Genomic DNA, 13143 nt, shown 5'->3' on the forward strand with positions numbered 1-13143 from the left:
AAGTCTTGTCAGCGCCGTTAACTCATCGATCTTATTAGGGAGAGATCTAACATTCCCCATAATGATCGAGGGTACAGATGGTTTGTACCTTCTCTTCCGCTCTCGACACTTAACTCCAGCTCTGCAGCCCCGTCTCCTCCGCCGCAGCTCCCTGGGGATCTCTGGTCTTTCCCTGGGGTGTATCGGCTGGTTACGAAGCGCTAACAGCTGATCCCGAGTGTAAACAATGAAGCCGCTGCTTGAAGAATCTCCGTGTACCGGGTAAAACAGTCCGTAAATGATTAAAAAACATAAAAGTAAGTTCACAAGTTGCCTTTGACTAGCATACTTTTGATTAGTTGAAAGAAAAGGTGAAAAAAACAAGGAAAATAGATAAGATAGGTTAAAAGAATAGAAGGTGGTCAGAGCTGCTGTAACTAGCTGCCACTCTCGTGGCGCCATCTTGAAAAGTCCAGGTATAGATTTTCATGCATATAATGTTTTCGTGAAGTGGTCATAAGGTAAAGTAATAATAACAAATAGTTATGCTATTCACAAGAATAGGCGTCTAATCATCCAATCCTTTTCTCTCCCGTCACTAAGCACTACTGCTTGAATTATAGTGCGATTTGTTAACTCTTCAGACCAATCACCCCAAAACTGAAGCAGTGCCACACAGTGATGGCAAAAAGAGGGCACCTTTGACACTTGATCCCATGCCTGATAAAAGATTTTTCTTTGTCCTAAAATTTTTAAGGCACCTGTAGTTCCGTTTCAGGTGAATGTGGGTGAGCAGAGTGCTTCCACCCGCAGACAGCCGCTGCGGTCTCTGCTTTGTTGCAGCCAGCTGAACAGGCTGCAGGGACCTTCACTGTCTGCTCTCCCCAGGCATTTGCTTTGATGCTTTCGCATCTCGCTTGGAGGGAATCCTATGACTGGCAGCAGAGTGGTGCTCAGGCTGTGCCCCCCTTCCTTCCTGTTGCCCCTTTCAGGCTTTACTTAACTGAGCTGCAAAATTGAAATGGGACGTTGTTAGTGCTCAGTTTGCAAGGTTGAAATCTAGGGGCGTAACGGGGTGTTAAATCACCATCATCATATGCAGTAAAGAACAGAACAAATATCTAGCACCATAAAATGTTTCAGTTCAAAATAAAACAATATAAATAACAAACATAAACTTTTTTTTGTTTTAACGTTTTCTTCACCGGTGCAGTGGATTTAAGTAAGTAGCATTAGTCGCTGTGTACGACATTATTTTCCTACAATGCTTGTGTTTGGTTTGTGTTTTGTTTGCCACCCTTTCACTGTTTATATTTTCTGCCGGGTACCTAAAATGCTGCCACACAAAAGATTTAAGTGTCTGGGGCATCTACTGTGGTTATTTTTTCAGACGCCGACATGCTTACAGCACCTGATTTGCAGGACCTTCGCAAGAGCAGTTTTCGCTCCCTATGAGAAATCTCGTCATGTTGTAATATTGCGAGATCTTGTGACGCGAGATCTTGTTACACCCCAATTGAAAACCCATCTAAAAAACTGAATGGAGTGAATAGTAATTCAGACAAAGCCTCATCAAGCAGTTTAAGGGAACTGCAGATTGGCATCGCTAAACATTTTAATGGAGCCGCTTTATGGTTCAGCCCCGCGTGTAATTGAAATTTGGCGGGAGGATATTCATTATAGCTGTCTCATGAATTAAGCAGGGCAGCGCCGCGTGCCTTTAGTTGCATCCTATGTGTGCATGCTGGGGCAACTCACTGTGCCCCCGTGGTATGGTCCATGCTAGTTCGGCCTTGCCGTCCCCATCCTATAAGCAGGACCTGTTTCTCACTGGCCAGAGGGAGCATTTCATTTGTTGTCAAAGTTCAGATGCTCTGTAAATCCCTCTATGGGTCTCTCTACTCAGCAAAAGCTGCCACTACGTTTTTTCTGATTGGTAGGCCACTCGTAGGAGCTAGTCAAGTAACCTAGCTGTTTCGGGTGTGGTAGCAGCATCACACCTGAAGGTACAGCCATGTTGAGGGGCAGGAGGAGCATTGGCACAAGAGATGCCAAGCGCATGTGAGAGAGGCATTGCTTTCATTTAATGTAGAGCATCTGACGGCTTGTCTTCTCTTAGCTGTAAGTTCGCCCTTGGCATCAGGCTGTCCTAATGGCTGTTCTATGACTTCTGACAACAGCCGGCGTAGCAGATCCCCAGGTACCTGTTTGTTCTGCATGCATGCAGCAGCGAGATGCTGCTGTCAGTGCCAGCTGGAGCAGTCCTGCTTGGGCAGACTCTGATGGCTGTGGGACTGTGGTGGCTCAGAGAGGGAGGAGCCATGATTTCCATCTAGGCAAAGAATCCTTAACCACCCCCCACCCCCCCCCCCCCATTCTCACTCCTGACGAGAAATCAAACTTACCTCTTGAAACAGGACAGGGTGTGCCCAGCCTTCTGCACTATATTGGCTGGAAAAGGCTCCAGTCTAAACTAATCCTGGTTTTAAAGATTTCTATCACTGCCACCCTAATATGCCAATACATATGCGTTAACTTTTGCACTGAATAAAAGCTTTACAGGGACTGTTCACCGAAAGAATGAAAAAAGTAATCTCTTCTGCCAAACTCCACACACCAGCCGTATCAATGTGCAGAAGATAATGAGCATGAGCACCCCTGTGATATCTTCTGTGCAGTGATACTATTAGTTTGTAGAGTTTGGTAAAAGAAAATGGTTCCTACATTAAACTGTTCACTACAAATTCAATTTGTAGTGGATTTCCTTGAGAAATCAGGTCATAATTTCTAGTAAGAGACATTGCAGTTACATTTTTCAAATGTACTTTTTTGCCACTTTAATCACAACAGAAAGAATTCACCCCCATTTTATTTGAGAAGACCAACATTTCTATGACCAGTATCTACAACTAGGCAACTGCCAGCAGAACCACCTAGATGGAATAGATAGCTCTAGTAATACTGAACTGGCCCTTCAAGCAACTACACCTTTCTGTCTGATATTAAAGACATATTACCCAAAAAAATGTCAATTTATCACTAATCCCCTGGTGTCCAGCAGACACTAACCATAAAACAACACACACATTTACAGAACTGGCAAACTTTAAAATTCCTCAGCTTCCCACAAGTATAAAAGCTTTGAATTTGTAACTAGGGTGTGTGTAGATAGACAGGCACCATCAGGAACATCGTTGCTGGGTTAGTTTAGCATGAGGTGTGTACCTGAATCCCTTTCCCAAGGCATATAAGCTCTGATTGCTTGTTTTGGGCTTTAGCCGTGTGTGCCGTTTCCAGGTGAGTGGTCCTGTCCGTGTCCGTCTCCGTCACGCTGCCTGGCGGTGCATGGCTGGCCTTTACTCCACTGCCACGGTGGGTGGGTGGGTGCGTATGTGCGCCACTGCCTCTTTATTTATTTAGTTTTATTACCTTCTAGCCGCTTGTCGGGTTGCTGTCAGCGCCCTGGTCTGCCTTGCCTGCTTTACAATGTGTTGTTCTCAAGTAGTGCTGCTGTTGTGTTCACATGATACTGCTCTGTGCTTTGTGGTTTTGTAACACGCCGGTTTTATTTGGACCCCTTTAGCATCTTTCTGTCATTTTTACTGTACCTTTAAATCTACATCGACTGCCTGCCGTTGACTATATAGACGGAATGTTGTCTGTCGTCTGGTTCCTCAGGCTTCCTTTGGCATGTTCGTCATTGTGATTGTTTCATTCGTCTGCTGGTTGTTCTCCTCCTCTTCTTTCTCTTACATTTTTCCCCAGGCATGATGGGCTTTTCCAATCTGCTCTTTCTCCTCGTGTTAATGTAGCTCCCTAAAACTATATACCTTTGGTCTGGTCACCTGTGCTTCTGTTGAGAGTTCAGGATTAGGTATTCGCTCATTTGATTTCCTTGCTGTCCATCATAGTGAAAGGCCACAATACTCCTCCTGCCCTGCTTCTTCATTATCTAGCTTTCACATGCATGAGGAATCACTGAGCTCTGAACACTTCTGGGCCATCTTAGCATGCTTTTAGCAGGTAATGCATTTATAATATTCACATTTGAGTGCTGAGGAGGGCAGCCTCATCAGTGCATCTGACGTGGCATGGGTAGTAAGGTGAATGTTGAGCAGAAGGCATGTAGCATGATCCTAAGCTTTGGGAGAGGATCCTGACAGGTGCTAGAAGTGAGCCTGAGTATGAGAACTGCCTCCAGCCCACAGACTGGTCATTGACATGGATATAGGCTTTGCTTGTAACGGTGTGGTACAGCTTTGATTACACCCTGGCATGTAGCATTTTCAAGGGGATACCAGTATCCACATCCTTCCAGCCCTAATTGTGTTGAACACTAAGAACATCATTTCCATGAGAATTGTTTTGATTTAAACCACAGCACCTTCCTCAGTGCTTTGTCAATGCACCTACGGTAGAGCCTCTGTTTTTCTAAACATCACTTTGCCCTCATTTATTTAAATTCCCTTAAGTGTTCCCCAGATTACACTACCTTTAGATAGTAATTTGTGTGCACAATCTTTTGATTTATTTTATCATCTGGCAGAGTTTCATAGCATTCCCTCTGGGACTGTGTCGTGATTCAGCCTCTCTGGGCCCACTGTCTTCCAGGTGCTGTGATAGGAGATGGCCAGTCTGCCGTTGCCAGCAACATCGCCAACACCACCTACCGCCTACAGTGGTGGGACTTCACTCACTTCGATCTGCCGGAGATTAGCAATGGTAAGGAGCACTCTCTGCCTCTGATGTGGTGCCTCATTGGCCAGTTTGCTTCTGGTCATATCAACAGCAATAGCATGCTGCATGTGTACATAGAGCTGAAGAAGTCATACAGGAATGGCTGTCCTCCGTATGCAGAGAGGAAAGATCGCTGGGGGGGGGGGGGACTGCTTTCTTATGGTCATCGAAACTACTGTACCGCCTCAGACTGAGAAAGCTTTCATTAACTATGGGAGAATAGACAATGCCCACACACATTATATGTAATAAGTAGTTTGCATGTAGAATTGTCTCCTAGTAATGGCTAACATTAGATATTTCCCTGCTTGTACTGAATGTATTAATGCGTGTGAATGACTGCTAGGAATGCCAGCTTTTGGTATGTCTTTCTAGAAATATGCCCTTAATATTGTATAGTGGCAATTCTGAGAAATCTGTAGGCTGCATATTGGGTTCGGGGGGGGGGGGGGTTGATTTCCAAACACAGGATTGGAGACACGTCGCAGATGTTCTCGTATATGTATACCTCCACCAGGAGTGGGACCCTGAAACATCATTGATGACATTTTCATGTTGTCCTCAGTGAATGAGACCCCACTCTCTCTCAGAGCAAACCCCTAAAGTATCTCTGAATTATTCAGAGAGATTTTAAGTACAGGCTGTTACAGAGTAGATCGCTGCCCTTTAAGTTCTTCACAAGTAGCTTTAATGAATTTGCCATATTGAGTTTTTTTCCTCTCTTAGAATGCAGTTAGTTGAAGGTCTAACCACATATCACTTAGTGGTAAACCCACTCTACTAACACTGTGCATGCTGGAAGGTAAAGTCAAACCCCACTGGGAATCCCTGGGGATGGCCAGGTCATAATTTTGCATATCATGCCAGCGTATTTCTGAAATAGCCTGTTGGAAGTTTAGATGATGATTAAGGTGTAAGACCAGTATAGCCAATAAGGTTAACATTAATGGTAATAGTATTATTATCACTCTTGATTTGTGTATGATTTTTGTGGATCTGTACATTCACACTAACACTGAAGCTCTTGCCACCCTGTCCTTGACGCTAGCAAACGCTGTGAATGCTCTCTGACATAGATGGAGTAGGTGGGGACAAGGTTGTTCACAATGTTAGGTCTGTTCGCTTTGACACTCTCACTGCTCATGGTGTGAACGTACCTTAAGGGATTGTTATGGAAACTTGGTGATTCCATTCAACTGACACTGTATTGGGGAGAATCAGATGGAATCTTTAATTTCCTCATTCCTAATATTATGAAGACAGTAATACTGCCTAATGATTACTGGCAGGATTATATTACGCACATACTATGGAAGCTGAGAATTATCTCATCTTGAAAACAGCATTGAAAAATTGCGTGGGGGGGGGGGGGGGGCTTGGTGATGTTTTTTGTGCGACTGGGGGTGGGGGAGAGTGATGCAAGGGGGGAAAGGAGCTAGGGAACCCAATAGCAGTCCAGACAGAGGACTGCAAAACCAGACTGTCCAGAGGAAATCTGGATGAGTGGTCACGCGAATCACACGCCTGTCTGGGTGACTGTTTATCAAATGGAGCTAGGTGGTCTGAGGGGCCATGTTACCTACAATTTGTACAGATGATCCTGGATGCAGGATCTGCAGCTCATAAGGCATCGGGAACCTCATTGTGTAGGATCCTTTGGGAATATGTTAGATTAGGGTTTAATTGTAGGGATTTTGGTAGTATCTGCTGCTATTAATGTCACGCAAGAAGTGTTACAGGTTAAAAGTTATTCAAAGGGTGCTACAAAGGTAGCAGCCACTAAGGAGAGCCCATTGTGTCCATTGCTACATATTAAAGCATAAGCCATGTTGTGCTGCATGCATTTTGTCACTTCTTGACATTTGTGACTTTTTACTATAAACGGAATACACCCATTGTCCTCTATCTACTGACAATATTTGACATCTACTTGACCAATGAAAAGATGTTATATGTATTCATCTGTTTAATGAGTATCTCCATTGGATGTCAGGAGTGTCCATCAAAACCATGTACCTCCCACCCCTAGTTTGGCTAAAATGTGAATCTCAATTTTTTTCAATCATTTTATCTCAAGATTCTTTAGCTGTAAATTTTTCTCTATTAATACTGTGAGGATGAATCCTGATCGCTGTCGCCTGGTCACATTCACCGGAGTACTGACAGCCGTCTACTCACCGAGCATTCTTCTGCCCCACTTTTCCTCGCCTGTTTGGTTTCCCTCTTTTGTGGTTAGGTGTGAGTGTATGTCTTGGTCCTCAGCACGGTGAGTGTGTGTGTGTACTGATCCCCTTCTGAATGTTTGTGCTTGTACTAATATCCCTGCATCTGCACGAGTACCTGCCTTTCCCTTCACTCCCCAGGATAAACTGCAGCATCCATTCTTAGATCCCCATTTAGTGTCTTGGCCAGCTGTTTGCTTTGCATCTGGATCCTCTGTTCCCAATCTGTCCTTTGACACATGGAATCTTGGCAAATTTCTCTGCTGGCACTCACAGCAGGTTTTATTTAAGGTTTATTAAGGTTAAACACTAATACTAGTTTGAAACATAACTATAATGTAAGGATAAATAGTCTCTACAGGTACTAATGAATCTGTCCATACTATTTTAGCATATCTTTGTAAAATAAACAACAAATCATTTATTTTCACAATTTTATTGGTTTACTCTATCACATACTAAAGGCATTACACAATTGCTTTTAATTGAATCACTTTTCAGGAGAAATGAAGCATTGTTTTAATGAGCTGTAAGGGTACCAACGAATTTGTCCACGTTTGTATATCGAAAGTAAGAAAAAACCAGATCTTAATCACGCTGACTAGGGATGTAGGAGGTGCATGTGCATAACATGGGATATTGGTATTAATATAGCTTGTCCTCCAGCCCTATAATATAATACAACCATTTTTTTGAATTCAGTACAAAATACCCTGCCTCGCATTGTGATGTCACTCGGCACCGGTACCAGTTTTTACATCAGTGGAATACCAACACCTTCAAGTACCAAAAGCGCAATTCCTTATGTGATTTCACACTCCTGAAACACTGGATTTTTGGTGACAGCGATCAGGATTCATCCTCACAGTATTTTACAATGGACAGCGAAGGTTTGATATTACATTATATAGAATACTAAATCTATTAGAACTAGTCAGGCCCAAAGGCCAGGGTGGTGTTCAGTATGTTGGCCATGATACTCTTTTAACTATTCTCCTTTCATTGTGAGATTGCCATTCAAATACAGGGAAGAGCTGTGAAAATCTAAAAGTAAATCAGCCCTCTGATGGTGTACTGGAGTTAACCTCCCCCAATCCCGTAGATTAAGATCCCTCTCTGAGCCAGTGTTCTCTGAGCATGAACACTGCTTTATGTCCACCTGTAGACGTATTAATATGGGGCTATTATTGTAGCAAAATTATTTGCAAATGTGTATGGAGAGCTGTGTGACTATCTTAAACCATATGTGCGTAATCAGATCTGTAAATGTGTAAAAGAGTTTGTAAATGTAACCATCAGGGTATAAACCATAAGACAGAATACCTCTCAACACGAAACGCTTCAACGATATATCTGAATTAGATGAATTATATGCTGAATTATATGTCTGACTTGGAACAAATTAAGTTACAGGGTTTTCTGCGGTAGTAAAAAGCAGTAAAAGGTAGTAAATAAAAAATTATGGCTCTTGAAATGTATTAAAAGGTAGTAAATGGATTTTGACTTCATCTAATTAAAAAATATATAATATACATGCTTGCAGGACCCGAATCGGAATTAATAGCTTATCAGCATGACACGGACGCCATTCCTCCGTCTTTTACCTCCGTTGAGCCAGGGTGATCTAACGTGTTGATATTAGCAGAGCCTCTGAAATGAGCTAATAGCCACTTGGTGGTGAAGTGGGGAAATGAAAGTTTACTAAGAGTTGGCTTGATAGCCCATCATTTAAAGACTGGCGTATACCAGTCTTGGGGAAAGACCGGAAAGCATTCTGCAGTATATGAAAAACAAAAAAACTTTAAATCTAACCTGGAATGGTGTTACCGCAATCAAATCTCACCGGGAATCCGCCAGTCATCAACAATGGATTCGCGCGCTGGGTGAGCACGTCCCTATTTCGTTGTTTGTGATGCTACACGGACCAGGGCTAATGCAAGCATAAGGTCAGCTACGAGCACAAACATTGCCATCTCACCACCTCAGCAGCACACTAGTGCAGCAAACGGCTGCAGCAGACAGACAGCAGACCTTACTGTCACCAACATCGGCTCTCAGAGCTGAAGTTCTCTGGTGCCTGAACACTGCAGCTAGCCATCATTCGTACAATGAGGGTATTGGGGAACTATTCGGAAGCATGTTCACTGACTCTGATATAGCTAAAAGTTTCGCATGTGGCAAGGATAAGACTGCATACATGATTCGATTCGGCATTGCACCATATTTTAAGAAATAACTTGTAAATGATACAAGTATTGTATATACAGGTATAATTGTTAAACTTTTTACTTAACATTTATTTTGGGACATGTTCAAACTTTTATCTCACGTTGCATCAACCTACAAATACAAATGGTTACCACCCATTACCATTCCATGGACTCTTTTGACAGTTTTTTAATCCACAGTGTTACCTTGTGATGAAATAATTCACTACTTTAGTCTATGTGTATGAGAATGTGTGTCTGCCTCAGTGTGTGTGAGTGTGTGTCACATGACACACTTATAAAATGTTATTAATGTTTATGGCTGTTGTCAAGAGTCATTTGTTTTAAGAAGTGTGAAGTTGACTTTATTAGGTGGGGTTAAAGGTTATGGTTAACCGAAGGGTTAGAGTTAAGGTAAGGACAAATGAAAGTCAACTTAACACTGCAAAAAAACAAATATTTAAGGAAAATATTGAGTAAAAACAGTTGAACATTAATTTGCCTAATATTTATGATGGGTTTTAAGATCCCCCCCCCCCCCCAAAAAAAAAAAAATTAAATTGCTGGTAGTAAAAAAATATTGTGGAGGTAGTAAAAAAGGTAGTAAAGGGTAGTAAATTCAACTCTAGGATTTCTGCATAAACCCTGAGTTAATGAGCAAAGTACTCAGGTCTGGAGAAGGACTGAATTTTTAACTGGGATTTCTGACACCGTCAGATTGTTTCGATTAACATAGCCATTATCTAGGCTATTGAATGCGTATTCTTACCAAAATGCTTTAATTTGCGTTCAGACAAATAATTCAGCATATCAGACAAAACAATAAATCTCTAAGTTAAAATTATCACAAATTTTGAGTTTCGGTGGTTGTGATTAAAAGTCGAAGTATTATCATGTGTTAACCAATATAATTAATTAAAGATTTAACCGTTTACCCTTGAATAGGAAGTGTTTAATAATTAGCATCGGTATATCTTGGTACTGAAAGACCTCTTTAACATTTATATTGTGTTGATTCGGAATAAAAATGCTTGTTTTTTAAGTGTGTATTTTTATGCTGTCTAAACACAGGTTGTCTTTACCATGTCTAGACATATAGAGGGGGGGGGGAATCTGTGTTGAGAGGTATTCTGTCTCATGGTTTATACCCTCATAGCATTCCAGACTTAAGCCCTCAAAAGCTTATGAGTGGGGCAGCACAAAACCTAAGCCCTCAAAACCTCCACACACGAATCTTCACACGCATTTGCAGATCTGCCATAGGTGAAGTGTAGCAAAAATCATGTGTAAAAAGACAAACAGTTGTGAGCTCCGCCTGACTTGTAACTGATGGCTTATCGGTATATAGAGCTCTTGGAGCAAAATACTTAGACTTTTTAGCCATTAATACCTATGTACGCATTTACAGATTTATCCACACATGTACGTTTTAAATCTCAATACACTTGCAAATCTCATTGCGCATACAAATCTGATTATGCACTCTCGGATGGGGATAGTCACTCAACTCTCCATACGCATTTGCAATAATTTTGCTACAATAATAGCCCCATATTTGAATCCACTTTTGGATGATGCATTAGTTTTGAGTCACGTTTCACATCTGTTCACATTCCCTGGCTGTTCCCATGTCCAGCCTCCGTCAACGTCCTGGTACCCAGCTGCAAGATCTACAATGATGCCAGCTGCGACATTTCCGCTGACGGGCAGCTCCTGGCCGTCTTCATTCCCAGCAGCCAGCGGGGCTTCCCAGATGAGGGCATGCTGGCCGTCTACTCATTGGCTCCACACAACCTGGGAGAGATGCTCTACACCAAGAGATTTGGTGGGTGGCCCCGAGACGGTACTTTGCGAGGAGTAGAGGCTCTTTAGGACAGGAGGGATGCTTGTCTCACTGTGTCCTATTCCAGGCAGTTGGATCCTGTTTTCTGTGGGTACCTATGAAATGGATGGTAAGGTTGGTGTTTGTGGCCCTGGCAGTCAAGAGGTTCTGCTTAGAGGCTTGTCAGCATAGAAAAGCTTCGGCAGCATTGTGTTGCATAGCCAAAGCCGCCAGGAGCAGATCTTCATAATCAAGAGCATCCTGATGTTTCTGTGGTTAAATTGACTCTTCCTGGCTTGCAATTGTTCTGATTCGGCCTTACAGTCTCTCCCATGTTCTGACATTATCTGACATTATACACCAAATGCACATTGATGGGTGCTCTCTTAATTTTTTCTGCAGCTGTATGCACAAAAAAATATTACATGTACTTTTTTTATTGGTTATGGGTAATTCCATTTTGATCTAAACAAATGCCCTTTGCATCACCACTTTGGTTTTTAATGAAATTTGGCATGAGAATTATACATACCTTCCAGAGCTGAAAAATGTTTTATGTTTAGAAACAGACATAGATTAGGTGACATATATATATCACCTATTCTAATGAACAGGTAGCAAAAAATGTCAATTCAGAGTGTTTTCTTGTGAGCTGCAACTTTTCTTTACAGTTACAGCTGCATGGCTCAACTGTAGCTTGGACAACTCAAAAAGTTCTTTTTCAGGGCTTGGTAACAAGTCAGTTATTCTATTAAGTCTTGACTTAGGCAAATCGTGCATCTTTCTCCTTGGCAAACAGCCTCAGTCATGCGTTAGCTGTCTGCGACTGTGGAATCTTACGTTTCTTGCAGTAACTTTTAAACTTTTCAGTGCTGTTAATTTTCCATTTTAAATTATGAGTCTAAAACATAGTTTTCTCAGTGTATTCAGTAGTAACTGTACATACAGGGGCATAATTTAGATGGCTTGTATATTATATAAAAAGGTCTTGATAGGAAAAATAATTTGACAGGTAATGTGTACAGTATTGTTTGTTTATAAATTGGTTATAAATTATTTTGTTGCTCAGGATAGTAGGCTAGGTTGAGGTCAGGGGTGCCCAAGTATTATTCACAGCTTTTTATATTTTCAGGCATCTAACACCCCTTACCCTCTTGAATGTGAAGGGGTGACTGTATTCTTTATTTCTGATAAAAACAAAAAAATGTCTTATTCAACCCAATGTAGAAGTTACTAGGCTAAAAAAAAAATCACTGAATATACATACTAATACTTACTCTCAATCTGTTTCATAAAACTTGGCTAAAGTGTACCTAAAGTGTATGCTGAAATGTTTTAGGTCATTCAAGATGAAGTACAAGTGTATGCTATCAGTGTGTTTTTTAACCAGAAGTAGCAAAAAAAGAAGACGAACTTTGACTTTGAAAACAGAAAGCTGCTAACGTGCTCTTTCTGAGCTTTCCAACAAGCTGTAGTTGAGCCATGTATCTGTAATAATAAAAACATTACAGCTCATAGGAACACACCCTGAATTGTCCTTTTTTTGCACCCACTCTCTGAGCCCAGGGAGATATTTGAAATTCACATGTCAAATTTTCTCAAAATCAAGAATGGTGTAACAAAACATTTTCTTGGAAAATTGTTAAATTACATTCAAATGGAGTGACACACAATATCTTCCTGGTGGTTAAAAATGAATCCTAGTTGTTTTAATTGAACCTGCCTAGCTGAAGTAGCTGTTGGGGCGATATTGCCCTCCGTGTGTCCCAGGTCCCAACGCCATTTCCGTCAGCCTTTCCCCTATGGGCCGATACGTGATGGTGGGCTTGGCGTCTCGTCGCATTCTACTGCACCCCACCCCCGACCACATGGTCGCCCAGGTGTTCCGCCTTCAACAACCTCACGGTGGTGACGCATCAATGCGGGTGAGTCTTCTTTACATAGCTTCTAAAATGTGGAAAAAAGCAGAATGTTCTTATTTGAATTACAATAATGACCCCCCTTTTGCACTGATATTAGTTTGATCTAGTTTAAATTTTAGCAAACCATTTGCATAGCACTTTGACCTCTAACACTACAATTTGTGGGGCGATAACTCCATCATCAGCATGTGGCTTCAGTGGTCATCCAGGTGAAAATGCAATGGTTACTATGCATGCATTACTTTGTGACACTC

At 41.8% G+C, this 13143-nt stretch overlaps 1 protein-coding gene across 3 annotated transcripts in view; it reads left to right on the top strand.

The window, feature by feature from the left end:
* ambra1a (autophagy/beclin-1 regulator 1a) overlaps nt 1-13143 on the top strand; it is a 72855-nt gene that overhangs the window by 34841 nt on the left and 24871 nt on the right. For all 3 annotated transcript variants that reach the window (XM_048973070.1, XM_048973071.1, XM_048973072.1), the window contains exons 12-14: nt 4591-4701; nt 10782-10970; nt 12738-12892. In XM_048973070.1, the coding sequence (XP_048829027.1) occupies nt 4591-4701; nt 10782-10970; nt 12738-12892 (455 nt within the window). The remainder of the gene's footprint in view (nt 1-4590; nt 4702-10781; nt 10971-12737; nt 12893-13143) is intronic.

The sequence above is a fragment of the Brienomyrus brachyistius genome, chromosome 13 (genome assembly GCF_023856365.1).
Source record: "Brienomyrus brachyistius isolate T26 chromosome 13, BBRACH_0.4, whole genome shotgun sequence".
Taxonomy (NCBI): Eukaryota; Metazoa; Chordata; class Actinopteri; order Osteoglossiformes; family Mormyridae; genus Brienomyrus; species Brienomyrus brachyistius.